General features: G+C 51.2%; 2 protein-coding genes and 1 pseudogene across 6 annotated transcripts; 2 read left to right on the top strand and 1 right to left on the bottom strand.

Annotated features, from left to right (window-relative positions):
• Window positions 1–1,184: 1,184 nt before the first annotated feature.
• On the bottom strand, window positions 1,185–11,722 carry BLCA (BLCAP apoptosis inducing factor). Of its 3 annotated transcripts, none has more exons than XM_011766647.2 (2): window positions 11,566–11,722; window positions 1,185–3,118 (listed from the first exon to the last, which is right to left on the bottom strand). In XM_011766647.2, the coding sequence occupies exon 2, from the start codon at window positions 2,940–2,942 to the stop codon at window positions 2,679–2,681; it is 264 nt and encodes an 87-aa protein (XP_011764949.1). In that variant the 5' UTR covers window positions 2,943–3,118; window positions 11,566–11,722; the 3' UTR covers window positions 1,185–2,678. The 3 variants fall into 3 exon arrangements, with proteins under 3 accessions (XP_011764949.1, XP_070935445.1, XP_011764950.1); XM_071079344.1 differs by lacking the exon at window positions 11,566–11,722 and adding an exon at window positions 11,304–11,528; XM_011766648.3 differs by lacking the exon at window positions 11,566–11,722 and adding an exon at window positions 8,172–11,106.
• On the top strand, window positions 5,004–7,472 carry LOC105496311 (neuronatin). Of its 3 annotated transcripts, none has more exons than XM_011766644.3 (3): window positions 5,004–5,175; window positions 6,139–6,214; window positions 6,448–7,472. In XM_011766644.3, exons 1-3 carry the CDS (start codon window positions 5,104–5,106, stop codon window positions 6,675–6,677), a joined length of 378 nt encoding a protein of 125 aa, XP_011764946.1. In that variant the 5' UTR covers window positions 5,004–5,103; the 3' UTR covers window positions 6,678–7,472. The 3 variants fall into 3 exon arrangements, with proteins under 3 accessions (XP_011764946.1, XP_011764947.1, XP_011764948.1); XM_011766645.3 differs by having other exon boundaries at window positions 6,139–6,219; XM_011766646.3 differs by lacking the exon at window positions 6,139–6,214.
• A 653-nt stretch (window positions 11,723–12,375) lies between the features above and the next one.
• Window positions 12,376–14,691, top strand: LOC105496529 (peptidyl-prolyl cis-trans isomerase A pseudogene; annotated as a pseudogene).
• The last annotated feature ends 1,100 nt before the right edge of the window (window positions 14,692–15,791 follow it).

Here is a 15,791-nt window from a genome sequence, read left to right as displayed (position 1 = left end):
ATTCATCATCCAGGTGTCGCCACAGGAGAGAAGGGACACAAAAGCCTTTTTTTGTTTGTTTGCTTTGTTTCTGGAATTTGCAGTTGTCTATTTTGTTAAGTCTTCCCACTAGGCTACACTCATGAGCTCCTGGAGAGTCAGGCCTGAGTCTTGCCCCTGAAATCCCCAGTAAGCCGAGTACAGGGTCTCAGTGTTTGTTGAACAAACCATCCTTTCCAGGTATGACTCCTCAGCTTGTCAAGACTTTGCAGAACCACGAAATCTATCCAGAAACACAGAAAAGAAGAATTCAGAGATAAAAGCACAAAAGAATCAGATAAGAAAATTACCCAGCAGATATGATCAACACAAGTTTGGTTTTTTGAAAATACCTCTAAAATAGACAAATCTTTGGCAAGTTTTGAATGAAGAAAGGAATAAAGTAACAATGGGCAGACTTAAGTGAACAGGAGAAAACCATACTCAATTTTATAGCAATAAATTTAAAGCCTAGGTAAAACAGGTGATCTTCTATGAAATTACCAAAGCCCTTCACGACTGTGACTAAATAAAATCTCACGATAGCCCTGTGCTTGGACAGGCAGTACTCCTACTATGCTTTCTAGAAGGAGATTCAGAGGTGAATACCCAGCACAGGACCTGACAAACTAGCCTACATTGCCTCAAAGGTCATGGCCATGGGAGCACGTGCCTATCTACAACATGGAACCACACCACTCTCGGCACTTCTAGCCATCACCTTACGTCCGGCTGATTGGACAGCCAATCTTATTTATTTTTCCACTTGAAATGCCATAAGGGGTTTCACTATTTTTACTTCAAAAGCAGCACCATAAAAATCCTTGATGATTAGAGCTCCAGCTGTCTTAAGTTGTTTGTCAAGGGATCGGTTACTCAAATCTCCTATGGAGGGAAACAATTTCAGGCGAGAAGCCATGGGAGCTGAGAAACGCAAATGTCTCATCTCTGAAAACTTTCAGACTCCCTCCTGTTCACCGCCTGTCCTGCCCCCTGCTCCCCCTCCCCCATCCCCACCATCTGCTCTCCAGAAAGCAGATCAAATTTTCGGGCTAAGGTACTCTGGCGCCAAGGACTCGGCCCCTCCATGCTTCCCCCTGCCCCCCACCAACTCCGAAATCCAACACCACGACCCAAATGGACTGCAGCCACATAAAACCACAAAGTAAAGTTTATAAAGCTTTATTAAACATTTCAAACAGCTGTGCAACGAACACACCAAATAAAAGCTCTAGAATAGCAGTCCAAACGTTTCACAAGTATGGCCTCACAGTCCCATTCCCTAGATGAACTGCCTCCAGTTCTGTTCTCTGCCTGGCCCATCTCTCTTTCTCCTCAGGCAAGACAGAGATGGATGGATCAGATTGAAAGGACAGGCATGCTGATCTCCAGTAGGCAGGGGCCAGGAGAAAGTCTCGTTTGCCAACACTTGTTACTGAAGCGCAGAAAAAGCAGCAAGTGACAGTCACACAGTCTTCCTGGGTATTCTTCATAATGTACAGTCTATATGCGCAGGAACGGAGAAGCCCCTGGCGGGAGGATGATGGCCACTGCTCCCCTGTCTTGTCTGAATCACCTCGGAGTCCAGTGTGCTGGTCACTCTGCAATCCCCATGCTAAATAAAAACTGTAGCGGCACCTACCATATATAGCTAGCTATTGCTAAACCTCAAAATCAGAACATGTTCGATAAAGCTTCTTTAAAAGGAATATACACATGTATTTGTACACACACACACGCACAGGGCACACCAAAAAATATCCAAACATCTATCAAGGGGATCATGGCTGTTATGAAACACACAGGTACTCTCCCACTCACTCAGCTGGGGACTGCTAGAACTACGTGAACACACCATACTTCAATGCTGCAGAGCATGCACGGGAGACACAATGAGGCCCCCCTCCTTGGAACAGTTGAGAAAGGCAGGAGGAAGGGCAAAGGAAGTGAGGCTGGGCAGGAAAGCATGAGCCCAGACACCCAGGTGAAAGAGCAACATCTATCTGTTGCTTCCTTTCTTAAAAATGAAGCGGAGAAAATACTGAAGATTTGTGGACAACAAACAGTCAAGACATGTTTCTGTCTAGCCTGCTGAACAAGGAAAGAAGGATGAAAAAGCGAGGCTCTCGGGCGTCAGCAATCTCTTCAAATTTGAGATAAGTGCAAAAATGAGCCCTGTCTTGGACAGGTACTCCCCCAAAAAAAGGAAAAGGGTAGAAGAGAAGTAAAGGGAAACCAGGAGAGGGACTGAGTCAGTAACATTCTGGGAAGGAAGGAGACCCTGACAAGGAGGGATCACAGAGGTGACAATGAGACTGGCATTTTATCTGCCCCAGGTCACATTGGGGCAGTTGACCAGGATGGGCCCAGACTCCTCGCAGTAATGAGGCGAGGGGGGTGGCCATGCGGCCAGCCAGGACCTAGATGGGGACAGAACACACACAACCACAAGACCACCCACGACTATAGGACTTTACAATAAAAGCACCGGTCAGTGCCATTATTCACATTATAAGGATAAAACATCACAGGCCAAAAAGGCGCCGTCAGGAATGTGACACCCGCGAGGCTGCGGGATTTGAAACTCCAATGCTTTATGACCTATGTCAATGCCTCCCCTCCCGTCTTCTGCTTCCTTGGAAAGCTAACAGGGCAGGCCGTTAGGTGCCCACAACGCCGGGATCATGCGCCGATTCTGGAAGCGGTGAATCGGAGCAGTGGTACAGGAAACAGTTTCCCCAGCAGCTATAGCAGATAAGGAAAAGGGCTGCCAGGAAAACCAAGGCACAAATTGTGCAAGGCTTCCGTTCCAGGAGGAAGCTGAGCAGGTAGAAGCCCATGAACATGGAGTGGCTGAACCACAGGGCGGGGTTGAGGGGCTTGGGGATGAGGAGGACGGGCAGCAGCCACTGGAGGCAATACATGATCTCTGCCGGGCAGGGCCTTCACCAAGGCTGCCGGGCACCGCTGCAGGAACCGACCTAATGGGAGCCAGCGGGCGCAGGCGGCTGCCCTCCGCTTTCTTCAACCCTCACTCTCCAGGAGCTGAGCCGCTGTGCTCTCTGGCTGTCAGCCCGGGATCACCAAGGCAGCAGGGATCCTGAAGAGAAAAGTCAACACAACAGACAAACAGACAAAGAACAGACAGACAGACAAACACACATACAAAAAAAAAAAAAAAAAAAAAAAACAGGAACAGAATGTATACTTATTTGGGAAAATGGATCATGGTTAACAACAGCAAATGTGAAATGCCCTTTCCTCCCTGCCCACCCGTGAAAGTTCTACTCCTCTCCAAGTCACTAATTCGGAAGCTTCCTGGGATGTCTCCCCGGGGCTTCTCCTGGGGCATCAGGGAGAGGGCTCTTTGGCACGGTTTCACACAGTGGACTGGCTTTGCCTGGGCCCTGCCCAGCAGAGATCATGTATCGCCTCCTGGGGCTGCAGCCCGTCCTCAAGGGGCCCAGACCTCACAATACCGCCCAGTGGTTGCCAAAGGACTACCAAGGGCTCCCTGCTGTGCCCCCACGTGGTAAGGACAGGGTTCTGTATCTAGCATCTCTCACAGCCATAGGTGCTCAGGCACTGAGTGCCGAGTTAAAGCTGTTAGCGGCGCACTGCTGGCCACCAGACCACAGGCAAAGGATACTGAGGCAGCTGCAGCCTCGAAATATTTTAAGATGGCAGCCTAGGCTAAGCTTGCCTTTTTCAAATAGCCCGGCGTCACTTTGCCAGAACCTGCCAACTTCTCCGAAAGTCAATGTAGAAAAAAAGTCACTATGCTACTTTGTCCAAACTGAAGTCGCTTGGATCATTACACCTCCATCTGCTGCTGGCACTGTACAGAACCTGACCTCTAGGAGCTTTTAACAAAAATTAATTTTCTATCCACATAGGGGCAAATGCCAGTTGGCCCCTGGGCAAAAGGCAGCTTGCTGTAAAGAGGTGCTTTCGGCTGGCCACCGGTGCGCGGGGACCACACTCACAAACCGCATTCCGGTCTTCCCGTCTGCAAAATCTGCGTTGTGCGAGGGACCCACAAGACGGGCGGTCTGAAAGGGACCCACCTCACTTGGAAATGGGGCTGCGGTAGCCGCAACTCTCCGGTAGCGGTAGCGAAACCCCGTTCGGTGATCCAGCCGCCCAGCGCAACGGGTACAAAGAACCAGCGGCTAAGGCCGACCTACCAGGGCTTGGGGGAGGGGAGCGGAAGACAGAGGTCGAAACGACCTGTCCAGCAGAAAACTATCCCCGAACATATTCCAACCACTTCTCCGTAGAGAGCTCATTCCTTCCGCGCATACGAAGGGCGCCAATCCTTCCTGTATCCCTCCCACAGATACTAGGTGACTACTGCTTTTGCGCCCAAAGCGCAGTGCCCTGGCTCAGCTCCCTACGGTAGCGACCTCCACCGCAGATCCTCATCTCCTCGCTAACGTAAGAGAGATGTAAAGAATCAGACGGGTTACACGCTCAGGGACACTCATGAAGCAGAGGACCTGGGCTTAAAACTCATTCAGTATTAGGAAAAGAGCGCCGAGCATGGTTCTATTATGCCGAGGCTTCTGAAAGGGGCACCATTTTTTTTGCTCTATGGGGCAGATGACCCCTCCCTAATTTCTGTTTTTCCATCCATCCCCAAGGTAGGCTCTGGAGTGGCACCGGGGTCTGAGCTCAAATTTGCAGGCCAGGGACTGGGGAGAAGGGCGCCACACTAAGAGACCTGCACCCCCATCCTCGCCTTGTACTCTATCCAGAGTCGTGGTACCCCTCCATTTTAAAGCAAAATCCAAAAGCAAGCACGGCGGAATCTTCTGGAAGGGGGCTAAGATGGAACTCAGGAGGCGGGGGTCGGTATGGAAAGAGCAGATGGATTATTTTTTTCCTCTCCTGGCGAATGAGGAGCGCCCCCAGCCACCCCTCCTCATAAACACCCCCCCAAGGCGCGCATGCGCACTTAAGTGGCGGGCGGGTACTTAAGGCGCGGCCACCTCGGCTGCGGCAGTGCGCCCAACAGCGGACTCCAAGACCAGCGGATCTCGGCAAACCCTCTCTCTCGACCACCCACCTACCACTCTCGGAACCATGGCGGCAGTGGCGGCAGCCTCGGCTGAACTGCTCATCATCGGCTGGTACATCTTCCGTGTGCTGCTGCAGGTAAGTGTGCCAGGGTTTCGGGTGGGAGAGGGTTCCCAACTCGCGCCCCCAGAACCCGCAAGACCGCGTCGCGATTGCCGCCTCCCAGACCGTCCTATTCCGATTGCCGCGATCCCTGCCTGCCAAAGTGCCGCTGCCGGCACCGCGCGCCCCCTGCCCATTCCCTGCGCTGTCCTCCTCGCGCTGACCCTCCCTAGTGCGCCCGCGCCTGCCCGGGAACAAAGACTCGGGGCGCGGCGGGCGACCGCTGCGGACGATCACCCAGGCTTTTAGCGACCAACGCGGTAAGAAAAACCCGCTACACCCGGACTCGACCCCAGGAGGGAGGCGGGGCACTACTGTGTTGCAAGACTTTACAGCTCGCAGAGTGAAAATTTTCCACCTTAAAAAATTGCGCATTGCGGAGAAATTTTATTTAAAAAAACATATAGCGCTTGCGGGGGTGAAACAAAAAATAAGTTAGAAAAAGGCACTTCTCAGAAAAAATAAAAATTACTTCGCAAAAAAAACCCAAACCAAACCAAAACAAAAAAAAACCCTACCACGAATTATAGAAAAAGTAGTTCACAGGAAAAGAGAAAGACGCGCATTGCAGGAAAAATAAATCGGAGAAAAGCACTTGGCAGAAAAAAAAATGCATTAGATTAAAAACGCACTGCAGAAAAAAATTAGACAAGGGAGCTAACAGAAATAAATGAATTGGGCAAAAACGCTTTCAAGAAAAAAATTAGAGAAAAAAGCCCCTCGAGAGAAAAATAGAAGGGGAAAAAGGCGCTTCCAAAAAAGGATAATTGCTTTACGAAAAAAAAAAAATCAAAAAGAGGCAAAAGCGCTTTGTGTAAAAAGAGATAAATCAAAAGAAAGCGCTTTGCCCATAAACCATTTACCCTAAAAGCTCCCTTTGCAGGAAGAATTCCCTGCTAAAGGAATCCTTTGCCAAAGGAATCGCATATTTCCTTCAAGGTGTTCCTGGAATGCTGCATTTACTGGGTAGGATTCGCTTTTCGAAATCCTCCAGGGACACAGCCCATTGCGAGAAGTGAGGTATACCTAAGTTGTGGGTCCAATCAGCTTGCCGCCATGCAGCTCTCAGCACAGTTGGAAAAGCTCCAGCTGCCCTGACTCGTGGACAAGCTGCGCCCGCGCCCGCCTCTCCAGCCTACGCTGGATGGGCGGGCGGGGCAGGGGGTGGGGCGGGGGTGGGCACGGCAGCACCACAGACATGCTGTGGGTGCTCTCCACTAAGGGTGGGTCCTGGGTTTCTCGCCGCAGGTGTTCAGGTACTCCCTGCAGAAGCTGGCGTACACGGTGTCGCGGACCGGGCGGCAGGTGTTGGGGGAGCGCAGGCAGCGAGCCCCCAACTGAGGCCCCAGCTCCCAGCCCTGGGCGGCCGTATCATCAGGTGCTCCTGTGCATCTCAGCCAGCACGGGAGCCAGTGCCGCACAGGAATGGGGGGTCCCCTGTGCTCCCTCGCCAGAGGAGCACTTGGCAAGGTCAGTGAGGGGCCAGTAGACCCCTGGAGAAGCAGTACCGACAATGACGAAGATACCAGATCCCTTCCCAAACCCTTTGCACCAGTCCCACCAAGGGGCAGGGTCGGGAGAGGAGGGGGGATAGGGGGAGCAGACCCCTGAGATTTGGGCATAGGCACCGCATTCTGATCTGGACAAAGTTGGGACAGCGCCATCCCAGCCCCGAAGCCAGGGCCATGCCAGCAGGCCCCACCATGGAGATCCAAACACCACACCAGCCAGCAGAATGGACGCTCTGACATCGCCAGCCGAAGCCCTGAATCTTGGTGCAGCACCAACCGCGTGCCTGTGTGGCGGGACTGGAGGGCACAGTTGAGGAAGGAGGGTGGTTAAGAAATACAGTGGGGCCCTCTTGCTGTCCCTTGCCTAGGGCACTTGCATTCCAGCCTTGCTGCATTTGCTCCCTCGATTCCCCTTTCCTCCTCACTGCCTCCCAAGCCCACCCTACTCCAAAATAATGTGTCACTTGATTTGGAACTATTCAAGCAGTAAAAGGAAATGAATCCCACCTTTACTAAAACACTTTCTCTGAATCCCCCTTGCCCCTCACTGATCTTGCTTTTCCCTGGTCTCACGCAGTTGTGGTCAATATTGTGGTAATCGCTAATTGTACTGATTGTTTAAGTGTGCATTAGTTGTGTCTCCCCAGCTAGATTGTAAGCTCCTGGAGGACAGGGACCACCTCTACAAAAAATAAAAAAAAGTACCTCCCCTGTCTCGCACAGTGTCCCAGGACCCTGCGGGGCAGTGGAGGCGCACCAAAACTTTGTCTCTTGTGATTTCTTTAGCGGCATCAACACACACTTCTAAGACTCAGCTGATGTGCCCATTGTGGAACAGGCACTCTGCTTGGGGGAGGGAGGAAAAGGAGGGCCATGAAAATTGCAATTAGCTGGGCCCCTCACACACCCAACCTCATCTCAATGCTGTCCTGTGATAAAGGACCATTCCCCCCCCCCCCTCCCCCCCCGCCCAGTGAGAAAGGCTGACATCTTCACTTGTGGTCCGGGAATAAGGGACCACTTCCCCCTCCCCAAAGGGATAGGTGCTTTACTTGTGGTCTTAGGAGAAGGGGCCAAAGCAGGTAATCACTTTGGGAAAGATGAGAGGAGGGGAAAAAGGTGGCAGTAGCCCTCCAAAGAGGTACTAGGGACCAAGGGGGTGATTTCAGAACACAAAGCCTTACTCCAGGTCTCCATCCAGAAGCCCCAAGGAAATGAGTACTGGGCAGGGTAGACATTGGCTTAGACAATCAGTATGGGATAAGAGGTGCAGTGTGACACCTTCTCCACCCAGCTTAATGCTGCAGGCCCCATATCCACCAGGACCACTACAAAGACAATCTGCCTGGCCCTGTGACTCTGCAGGGTCTCCTGGCCCCACCTCATCCCAGAAACCTCTCTCCCCAATACTGGATTTCTGCTTTTCCCAGCACCAGCCTCCTTATTCTTAGGGATGCTTACCAGGTCCCTGGCCCTGGGCTCTCCCCTGCCATCATGTCAGGGTAGGCAGTGGGCTGGCTGCTCGGCCTCGGACTTGTCTTCCTCTCCCACTCCCCAGTGAGTCAGGGCTCTTTCTACACAGGGTCAGCTGACTGTCTCACCAAATGGCCCTGCCGCCTGTTCAGCCTTGTCTCTGGCTTTATGTGTCCCTGTCACCACACACCTGTTGCTGGGTCAACACCAAGGGAGGGAGTTGGAGGGCCATAAATCTCTCTTCCTGCCACTTCTTCGAATCCCTTAGTCACAGCTGTCACAAATACTTCTGGAGCACAAAGTACCTTGCCCCCTTAAGCCTGACCATGTTTCCTTCCCCTAAGCAAGCCCCCCAGTCACCAGCACCTCTAAAGGCATCTAAAACTTCATTCGGTATCAGAGAATTATAGGGGTGGGGAGGTGCAGATCCCAGTTCTGGTCTTGGCTTTGCCATCAATCAGCCTAGGGAACCTGGACATGTCACCTTATACCCTTCATCTTCAGTTTCCCTCTCTAAGAGGGCCTCTGAGATCCAGTGAACCCTAACATGCTAGAAACTGTCGTCGCAGCGGCAATCAGGACTCATCAGGACTCGGAGAGGATGTGCAATCTGAGACTTCATCCTTCTTAGGCTGGGTGGCTATAGCTGCTACCATAGCCTGAAGGTGAGGCAGGTCTCCTCTCACCCCAGTGTGACTCATCAGCAGGCAATGCCCACACCTCCTCCCTTCTGAACCCCTATCTTGGCAGGCCTCAGAACTGGGAGTTTCTGTGGTTTTCCACACTAAACCCACAGAATCATGAACATACCAACATGTGTTCTCAATGAAGGCTAACCCTCCCTTTGGAGCTTTTGAGGGGTATGCCCATAGCCCCACTGCCCCTGATGCTCTAACCTTAGCCCAAGGGACAAGGTAGATTTCAGGGAGGTGGACCAAAGCAGCATGGTAAGAGCTGGCTGCTCTGGACACAGCACCTCCTGTGCCCCCACTTAGAAGACAAGAGGCTGCTTGTAGCCCCAGAGTTTTCCATATCATCTTGGCAAAGCCCTTTTCCTCCATCCACCCATCAGCAGGGTTGTGAGTGTGACAAGGTGAGATGACAGATTTCCAGGCAAGGGCTGCCCTGGTGGCCTGCACCTGCATGTGTGGGCTTCAATGTGCAATGTCCACTCCCCATTTGCATCCTCCACCCACAAAACCTCATGTTCTGGCAGCAAACAACCCACCAGAGAAGACAATGCATTCACTTTCCATCCAGTGCAATGCCAAGCAATGCTTAGATGGTCCAAACACACCTTGTTTATAAAATTTTTTCCACAAACTATACCATTAAACATTTTATTCTGATAGAGAGCAATGGGAAGAATTGAAAATGCCTAGTATTTTATTGCACAGCCCTTAGTCACAGTGCTGAATGCCCCCTTTGCCTAAACTGTCATTGCTCCCAGAAGATTTTGCCCCCCACAAGGCCAAGGACAGAGCAGATCAATTGGGAAGGAGTTGAGAATGGCTCTGTGGGACTCCAGCAACAGGTGAGAGACCCTTGAGACTAATGCTCCAGGATGTTAAGTTTCTTAGCCTAACCAGCTGAAGTCCAGAGGTGGCAGGTTTAGGTACCATGACTTTTAGGGGTACAGGGTGCTATGTGACACTGTTACCTTTATCTGTGGAATATTTGCATTGTCAGTGAACGAAGGGATGTCTGCTGTCAGGGAAGGGCAGGGGCAAGTTCCTTGAGCTTGGGCAACAGATAACTGTTGGATCGGGGAGCAGGTCTGCTGTGAGTCATTTACTAGATATCTATTTTGAAATGTGTATCTCCTCAGGAGCCAACACCCCAAAGGGAGATTCTGAATTTGCAGTTAACTCCCTCTCCCCCACGCCCCCACCAGAGATTTAAACGTGTGCACTCATGCACATACACAAAACACTAGTCAAACAACAATCTCTTTTCCCTTGGTGACCTCTGACTTCCTCTATATGCCCCAGAGACATGTTGTCACCATCTTCCCTGGGAATGATCCTGTTTATCCTCCCCTCCCCCACTTGCCCTCCCACAGGGCCCATGCCCCAGCAGGATCCAGATTCCTGAGCATTTCCAGAGCAGGAAGTCAGAGAGGCAGGCAACGCATGGTTCTTGGTATATCGCACAGGGACAGGCTTGAAATGGAATGCATGTGTTTCAAAGATAGGAGAACAACAACAAAAAAAAGACAGCCTAACCCAGATTCCTCTTTGAAACAACATATTACAGATTAAAGGTTAAACTGGTTTTGGCAGCAACTCTAATAAGACCAATTTCAGATATGGAATTGACCTGGTCACTGGAAACCGACCAGGCTTCCCGTGATCAAATCTTTTAACAGATTTGCTTGACATTAATTAGTCTCTGATTTAAAACAAACAAGCAAACAAGATCTAACACTTTGGGCATTAGCACTTAAACTGGAACTTTTTTTTGGTCCCAGCTTTGGTGTTGCCGTCCAGAAGGCTGACGGGATGACTGGACCACGTCAGGCAAGGCAGAGAAGCCGTCCCCAACACACCAGTTCCCTGAAAGGGATAAAGACGATCCAAACCTATAAAGAGAAAGGCTGTTTCTTTCCGAGGACAGACCCCAGTCTCCCAACACTTAGCGCTGAAATGGGACACGAAGACCTGGAAGGAAACTAAAGGAGATTTGGAAAGGGGAAGGAAAAAGCAACTGTCTCCCATCCCCCATGCTTCCTTTCCAGGACATTAGTGTGCCAGGCATTCCGTTCTTTCAGCTGCCCTTGAGGGCCACTCCCCACGTCTATAGAAGGAAAAGGAAGGGGTGTCCACCCTTAGATGTAAAGTTGGAGGGAGTAAGAAGCGCCCGCGACTCTTAGCAGAGCGTCAACCTATCACCCCAGACACCGAAGCGGGGCCTCGAGCGGGAGACCCTCTCTCCCCTCACCCCCACGTCCCCCGCCCCGGCCAAAAAAAAGCAACTAAAGTAACTACACTGATGGGGACAGAGTGACAGGCCTCTCACAAGCTGGGCACCCTGCGTGGAACCCGGGGCCGCAGAGATGGTGGTCGCGCTCCCCAGCCCCGTGCCCCGGCTCTGCCTGCCTCATCCTGCAAGGACACTGACCTTGGACAAGGCCGGAGCGAGCACCCAGGAGTACTGTGACCACCCCCGGGCTGGAAAGGGACCCCCAAGGCCCAGGTTAGGTCCAATCACAGCAATCACCTGAAGCCGGACAGGGGCGCCCTCCCTTCCCGGGGGTATGCGGATGGAAAACCCCAGTGACGGGGACCGGGCGACGCCTAAGGTGACCCAGAAGGGACAATATGGCGGCGCGGCCGCATGGAGGGCCTCTCATCCCGCCCCAAGCAGGTTGACGCCACGGTACCTGCAAGCCCTGCCATGGCGCCGCCGCCACTGTCGCCGTCTGCCGCAGCCTGCCTCCACCTCAGCTCGCCACGGACGCCGCAGGAAGCCGGGGAGACGCCCCCTTCGTCTTCTAGTGGAGCCGGCCGAGGACCCATCCTGGAATCGGGCTGCCTACCACAGACGCCTGATCACACGGCCCGAAGAGGGGAGCTCACCCTCGCCCCATCTCCCCTAAATATCAGCCACAGGCCACCTTTGAGTCCTTTGTACGCACTTTTACAAAATTCTAGGAGCGCCGAGGTCCTCAAGCCCTAATAATTTTTATCAGGCGCAGTGTGGACAGCCCCGAAGCGCTGCCGGGTCCCCTCATGCATATGCAGCAAATTGTGATCTTTACTTCGTGAGCGCGGGGCGGGCCGGGTTGTGTTCCTCTGGGTGAACCCGCTTAGTTCTTCCCCGCGCGGACGGTCCGGGGACTCGGGGAAAACCTTCTCGTGGCTCAAAGTCCACCCCCTCCCTAGCGTTTCATCATGCAGCCAGGGCTCAGGAGCTGAGAGAGCCGGGCTCAGAACTTGGAACTGCCTTGGGTCAGGCCCCGGCTCCCCCACTTGCCCGGTATCTTGGGCGAGGGAGCCCCTCCCCCGCCCCGACCCGGCTTCTGATGAAATGCCCACCTTACGGCTTTTATGGGGCTTGAATGAGTTCGTGTAGTCATTTATTAGCTAATTAAGCGTATTCCTTGGGCGCTTACTGTACCCAAGCTCAGTGCTAAGGGCAAGTAGAGTGGGTGTCCTGGGTCTGTTCCTGACCTCAAGGCGCTGCCAGTCTAATGGCGGGTAGGCGGGGAGACAGTCATATAATCACTGTATATTAGTGACTTGAATCAACACATAATTACACATCATGGGAAGTGCTGTGAGAAGAAGTAGAGAGTGTTAGGAGAAATTAATGGAGTCCTAATGTAGGGAGAGGGTGGAACCTCTTTGGGAAGATGGCATTTAGGTTGAGAAACCAAGGACGATTAGGGCAAGAGTGAGAGGGGAAGATGGCATTTAGGTTGAGAAACCAAGGACGATTAGGGCAAGAGTGAGAGGGGAAATGTTCTAGACAGAAAGAACATTTGTCCCAGATGTGGAGCTGGGAAGGGGCAGGGTTAGGGTGAGGTGAGCACCAAAGAAGACAGGTCAGCTGTATACTGTATTTGGCTTTTCTCTTGAGAGTCAGGGGAAGCCATTTTCATCAGGAAAAGGATAGCAAATTTGGATTTCTGAAAGGCCACCCAGGCCGCATGGCTTGGAAAGCACTCAGGAGTGGGTGTAGGCAGACCAGTTAGGAGGTGGTTGCAGCTTTCCAGACAAAAGCTAATGCTGACTCAGACAGGGTGGTGGCTTGGGGAGGTGAAGGAAAGGATGGAAGACTGGACGTGGGTGGATGTGGAGGCATTGGCAATAACTCCTCAGTGGGTTTTAGCCTTGAGTAAATGAAAGGGTAAAAGAGTCCTTGGCCAAGACAATGAAGGCTGAAAGAGGAATAGACTGAGGGGGAAGATCACATTCGGCTTTGAGAAGTTAGGTTTGAAATGCCTGGGCAACATGCAGGCAGAGAGGGTGAGTAGGCAGGTTTATGTGACACAGGAGCTCCGAACAGAGTCTGGGGCTGGAAATACATATTTAGGGGCCATCAACACAGAGGTCATGGTGCTGGGTTAGAACTCAAGGGAAAGAAGGTGGAGAGAAAAGTGGGCAGAAGAGGAGGATCCAGGAAAGGAGACTGAGAGGCAGTGGCCAGTGGGGTAGAAAGAGGACCAAGTGAGTGTGGGTCCTAGAGAGGAGGTTTCAGGAAGGAGGGAGTGCTCAGTGGGACTGATGCTGTAGAGGACAGAAATGGAGCGGTAGGGGTTTGGGAATAAAGGTTGGTGGACTGTATCTTTTATGTTGCAAGTTAAACACACAACTACATCAATTGGCTTTAAAAAGTAGTCTGTCACTCAGTGGCTAGGCAGTGTCAGCAAGGCCCGAGGTTCATTTTATCTTCTGTCCTTGTGCTGGTTTCACGCTCATGGTCACAAGATGGCTATCCAGTTCCTGGGGTCACATCCAAAGCAAGGATATGTCCATTTCTCCTCTAGCTGAGACTCCAACAGGCCTGAATGTGGCCTCCCACCATCCTGCTGCTTACAGGCTAAAGGGTCAATGCATCCATGGCAGCCACACCCAGTATCCAACACTGAATGACAAGAGGAGTCTTGTAGTGGAAGCCCTTGTTCAGAAAAAGAGAAAGCTGGCTTTGCGGATGCCGCCAGGATCCCCATACTATTAGCCACGTCCACCGTGTTGTTCGACATCACTGTCAACGGCGAGCCCTTGGGCTGCTTCTCCTTCAAGCTGTTTGCAGATGAAATTCCAAAGACAGCAGAAAACTTACATGCTCTGAGCACTGGAGAGAAAGGATTTGGTTATAAGGCTTCCTGCTGTCACAGAATTATTCCAGGGTTTATATGTCAGGATGGTGACTTCACATGCCATAATGGCACTGGTGGCAAGTCCATCTATGAGGAGAAATTTGATGATGAGAACTTCATCCTAAAGCATACAGGTCCTGGCATCTTGTCCATGGCAAATGCTGGACCCAACACAAAAGGTTCCCAGTTTATCATCTGCACTGCCAAGACTGAGTGGTTGGATGGCAAGCATGTGGTCTTTGGCAAGGTGAAAGAAGGCATGAAGATTATGGAGGCCATGGAGCACTTTGGGTCCAGGAATGGCAAGACCAGCAAGAAGATCACCATTGCTGACTGTGGACAACTCCAATAAGTTTGACTTGTGTTTTATCTTCACCACCAGACCATTCCTTCTGTAGCTCAGGAGAGCACCCTCCTATTTGCTTGCAGTATCCTAGAATCTTTGTGCTCTCACTGCAGTTCCCTTTGGGTTTCATGTTTTCTTTGTTCCCTTCCATGCCTAGGTGGATTGCAGAGTTTTTGATTATGAAATAAAAACTAAATAACAACAACAAAAAAAGAGAGCTGAATGTTGAGAGGCTATGGAGCAACAAATTCTTGCACAGTGCTGACAGCAGAGGAAATTGGTACAGCTCCTTTGGAAACTGATAGTATCTACAAAATCTAAACATACACCTATGCTGTGATCTAGGATTTCCACTCCTAGGTATATACCCGAGAGAAATGAGTGCCTATGTCTACATGAAGACTTGTGCAAGAATGTTCATAGCAGACTTATTCATAGCTCAAATTAGAAATGGTTCAATGTCCATCACCGGAGAATGGATAAATTGTGGCATGTTCATGCAATGGAATACTGTGTTTTACGTATAAAAGAGCAAACTACTGTTACATGTAATAACACCAATTAATCTCACATATAGTATGTGGACTAAAAGAAGCCAGATACAAAACAGTATATGCCATATTAATCCATTCATGTAAAGCTCAACTAATCTATAGGGTTAGAAATCAAAATGGCAGTTATCTGGGTCAGGTCGCGAGTAGGGATGGGAAAGGAGCAAGAGGAGCTTTTCTGGGGTGCTGGAAGGATTATATCTTCTTCTGGCTGGTGATTACATAAGTGAAAATTCAAGTAAAAATTCACCATAAGACTAGGGGAGGCGGAGGCTGCAGTGAGCCAAGATCATGCCACTGCTCTCCAGCCTGGGTGACAGAATGAGACCCTGTCTTGCAGGGAGAATGGGGGGGGTGCGGGGAAGAAAGAAAAAAGACTGGGGCTTTATGTACTTTATGTATGTTCTAACTCAAGAAAAATAGAAGAAAGGGGCCAGGAGTGGTGGCTCACTCCTGTAATCCCAGCACTTTGGGAGGCCAAGGCAGGCAGATCATGAGGTCAGGAGTTTGAGACCAGCCTGGCCAACATGGTGAAACCCCGTCTCTACTAAAAATATTAAAAATAGCTGGGTGTGGTGGCATGTGCCTGTAATCCCAGCTACCCAAGAGGCTGAGAATCCCTTGACCCTGGGAGGCGGAGGTTGCAGTGAGCCGAGATCGCACCACTGCACTCCAGCCTGGGCAACAGAGCGAGATTCCATCTCAAAAACAAAAACAAGAAAAACAGAAGAAAGGAAGGGGTGCTGCCATCCCATGGAATGTGGCATGCTGCTAAACAAGGATCAGGTCTGTTTTGCGGGGACACCACCTTCCAGTAACTTCAGGCTGAATGTTAGTATGTACAAGGCCTCAGAGGCCAACCCTTTCTCCCTGGGGCTCAGAAAACT

The sequence above is a fragment of the Macaca nemestrina genome, chromosome 15, assembly GCF_043159975.1.
Source record: "Macaca nemestrina isolate mMacNem1 chromosome 15, mMacNem.hap1, whole genome shotgun sequence".
Taxonomy (NCBI): Eukaryota; Metazoa; Chordata; class Mammalia; order Primates; family Cercopithecidae; genus Macaca; species Macaca nemestrina.
This window is presented reverse-complemented; position numbering and strand designations above follow the sequence as displayed.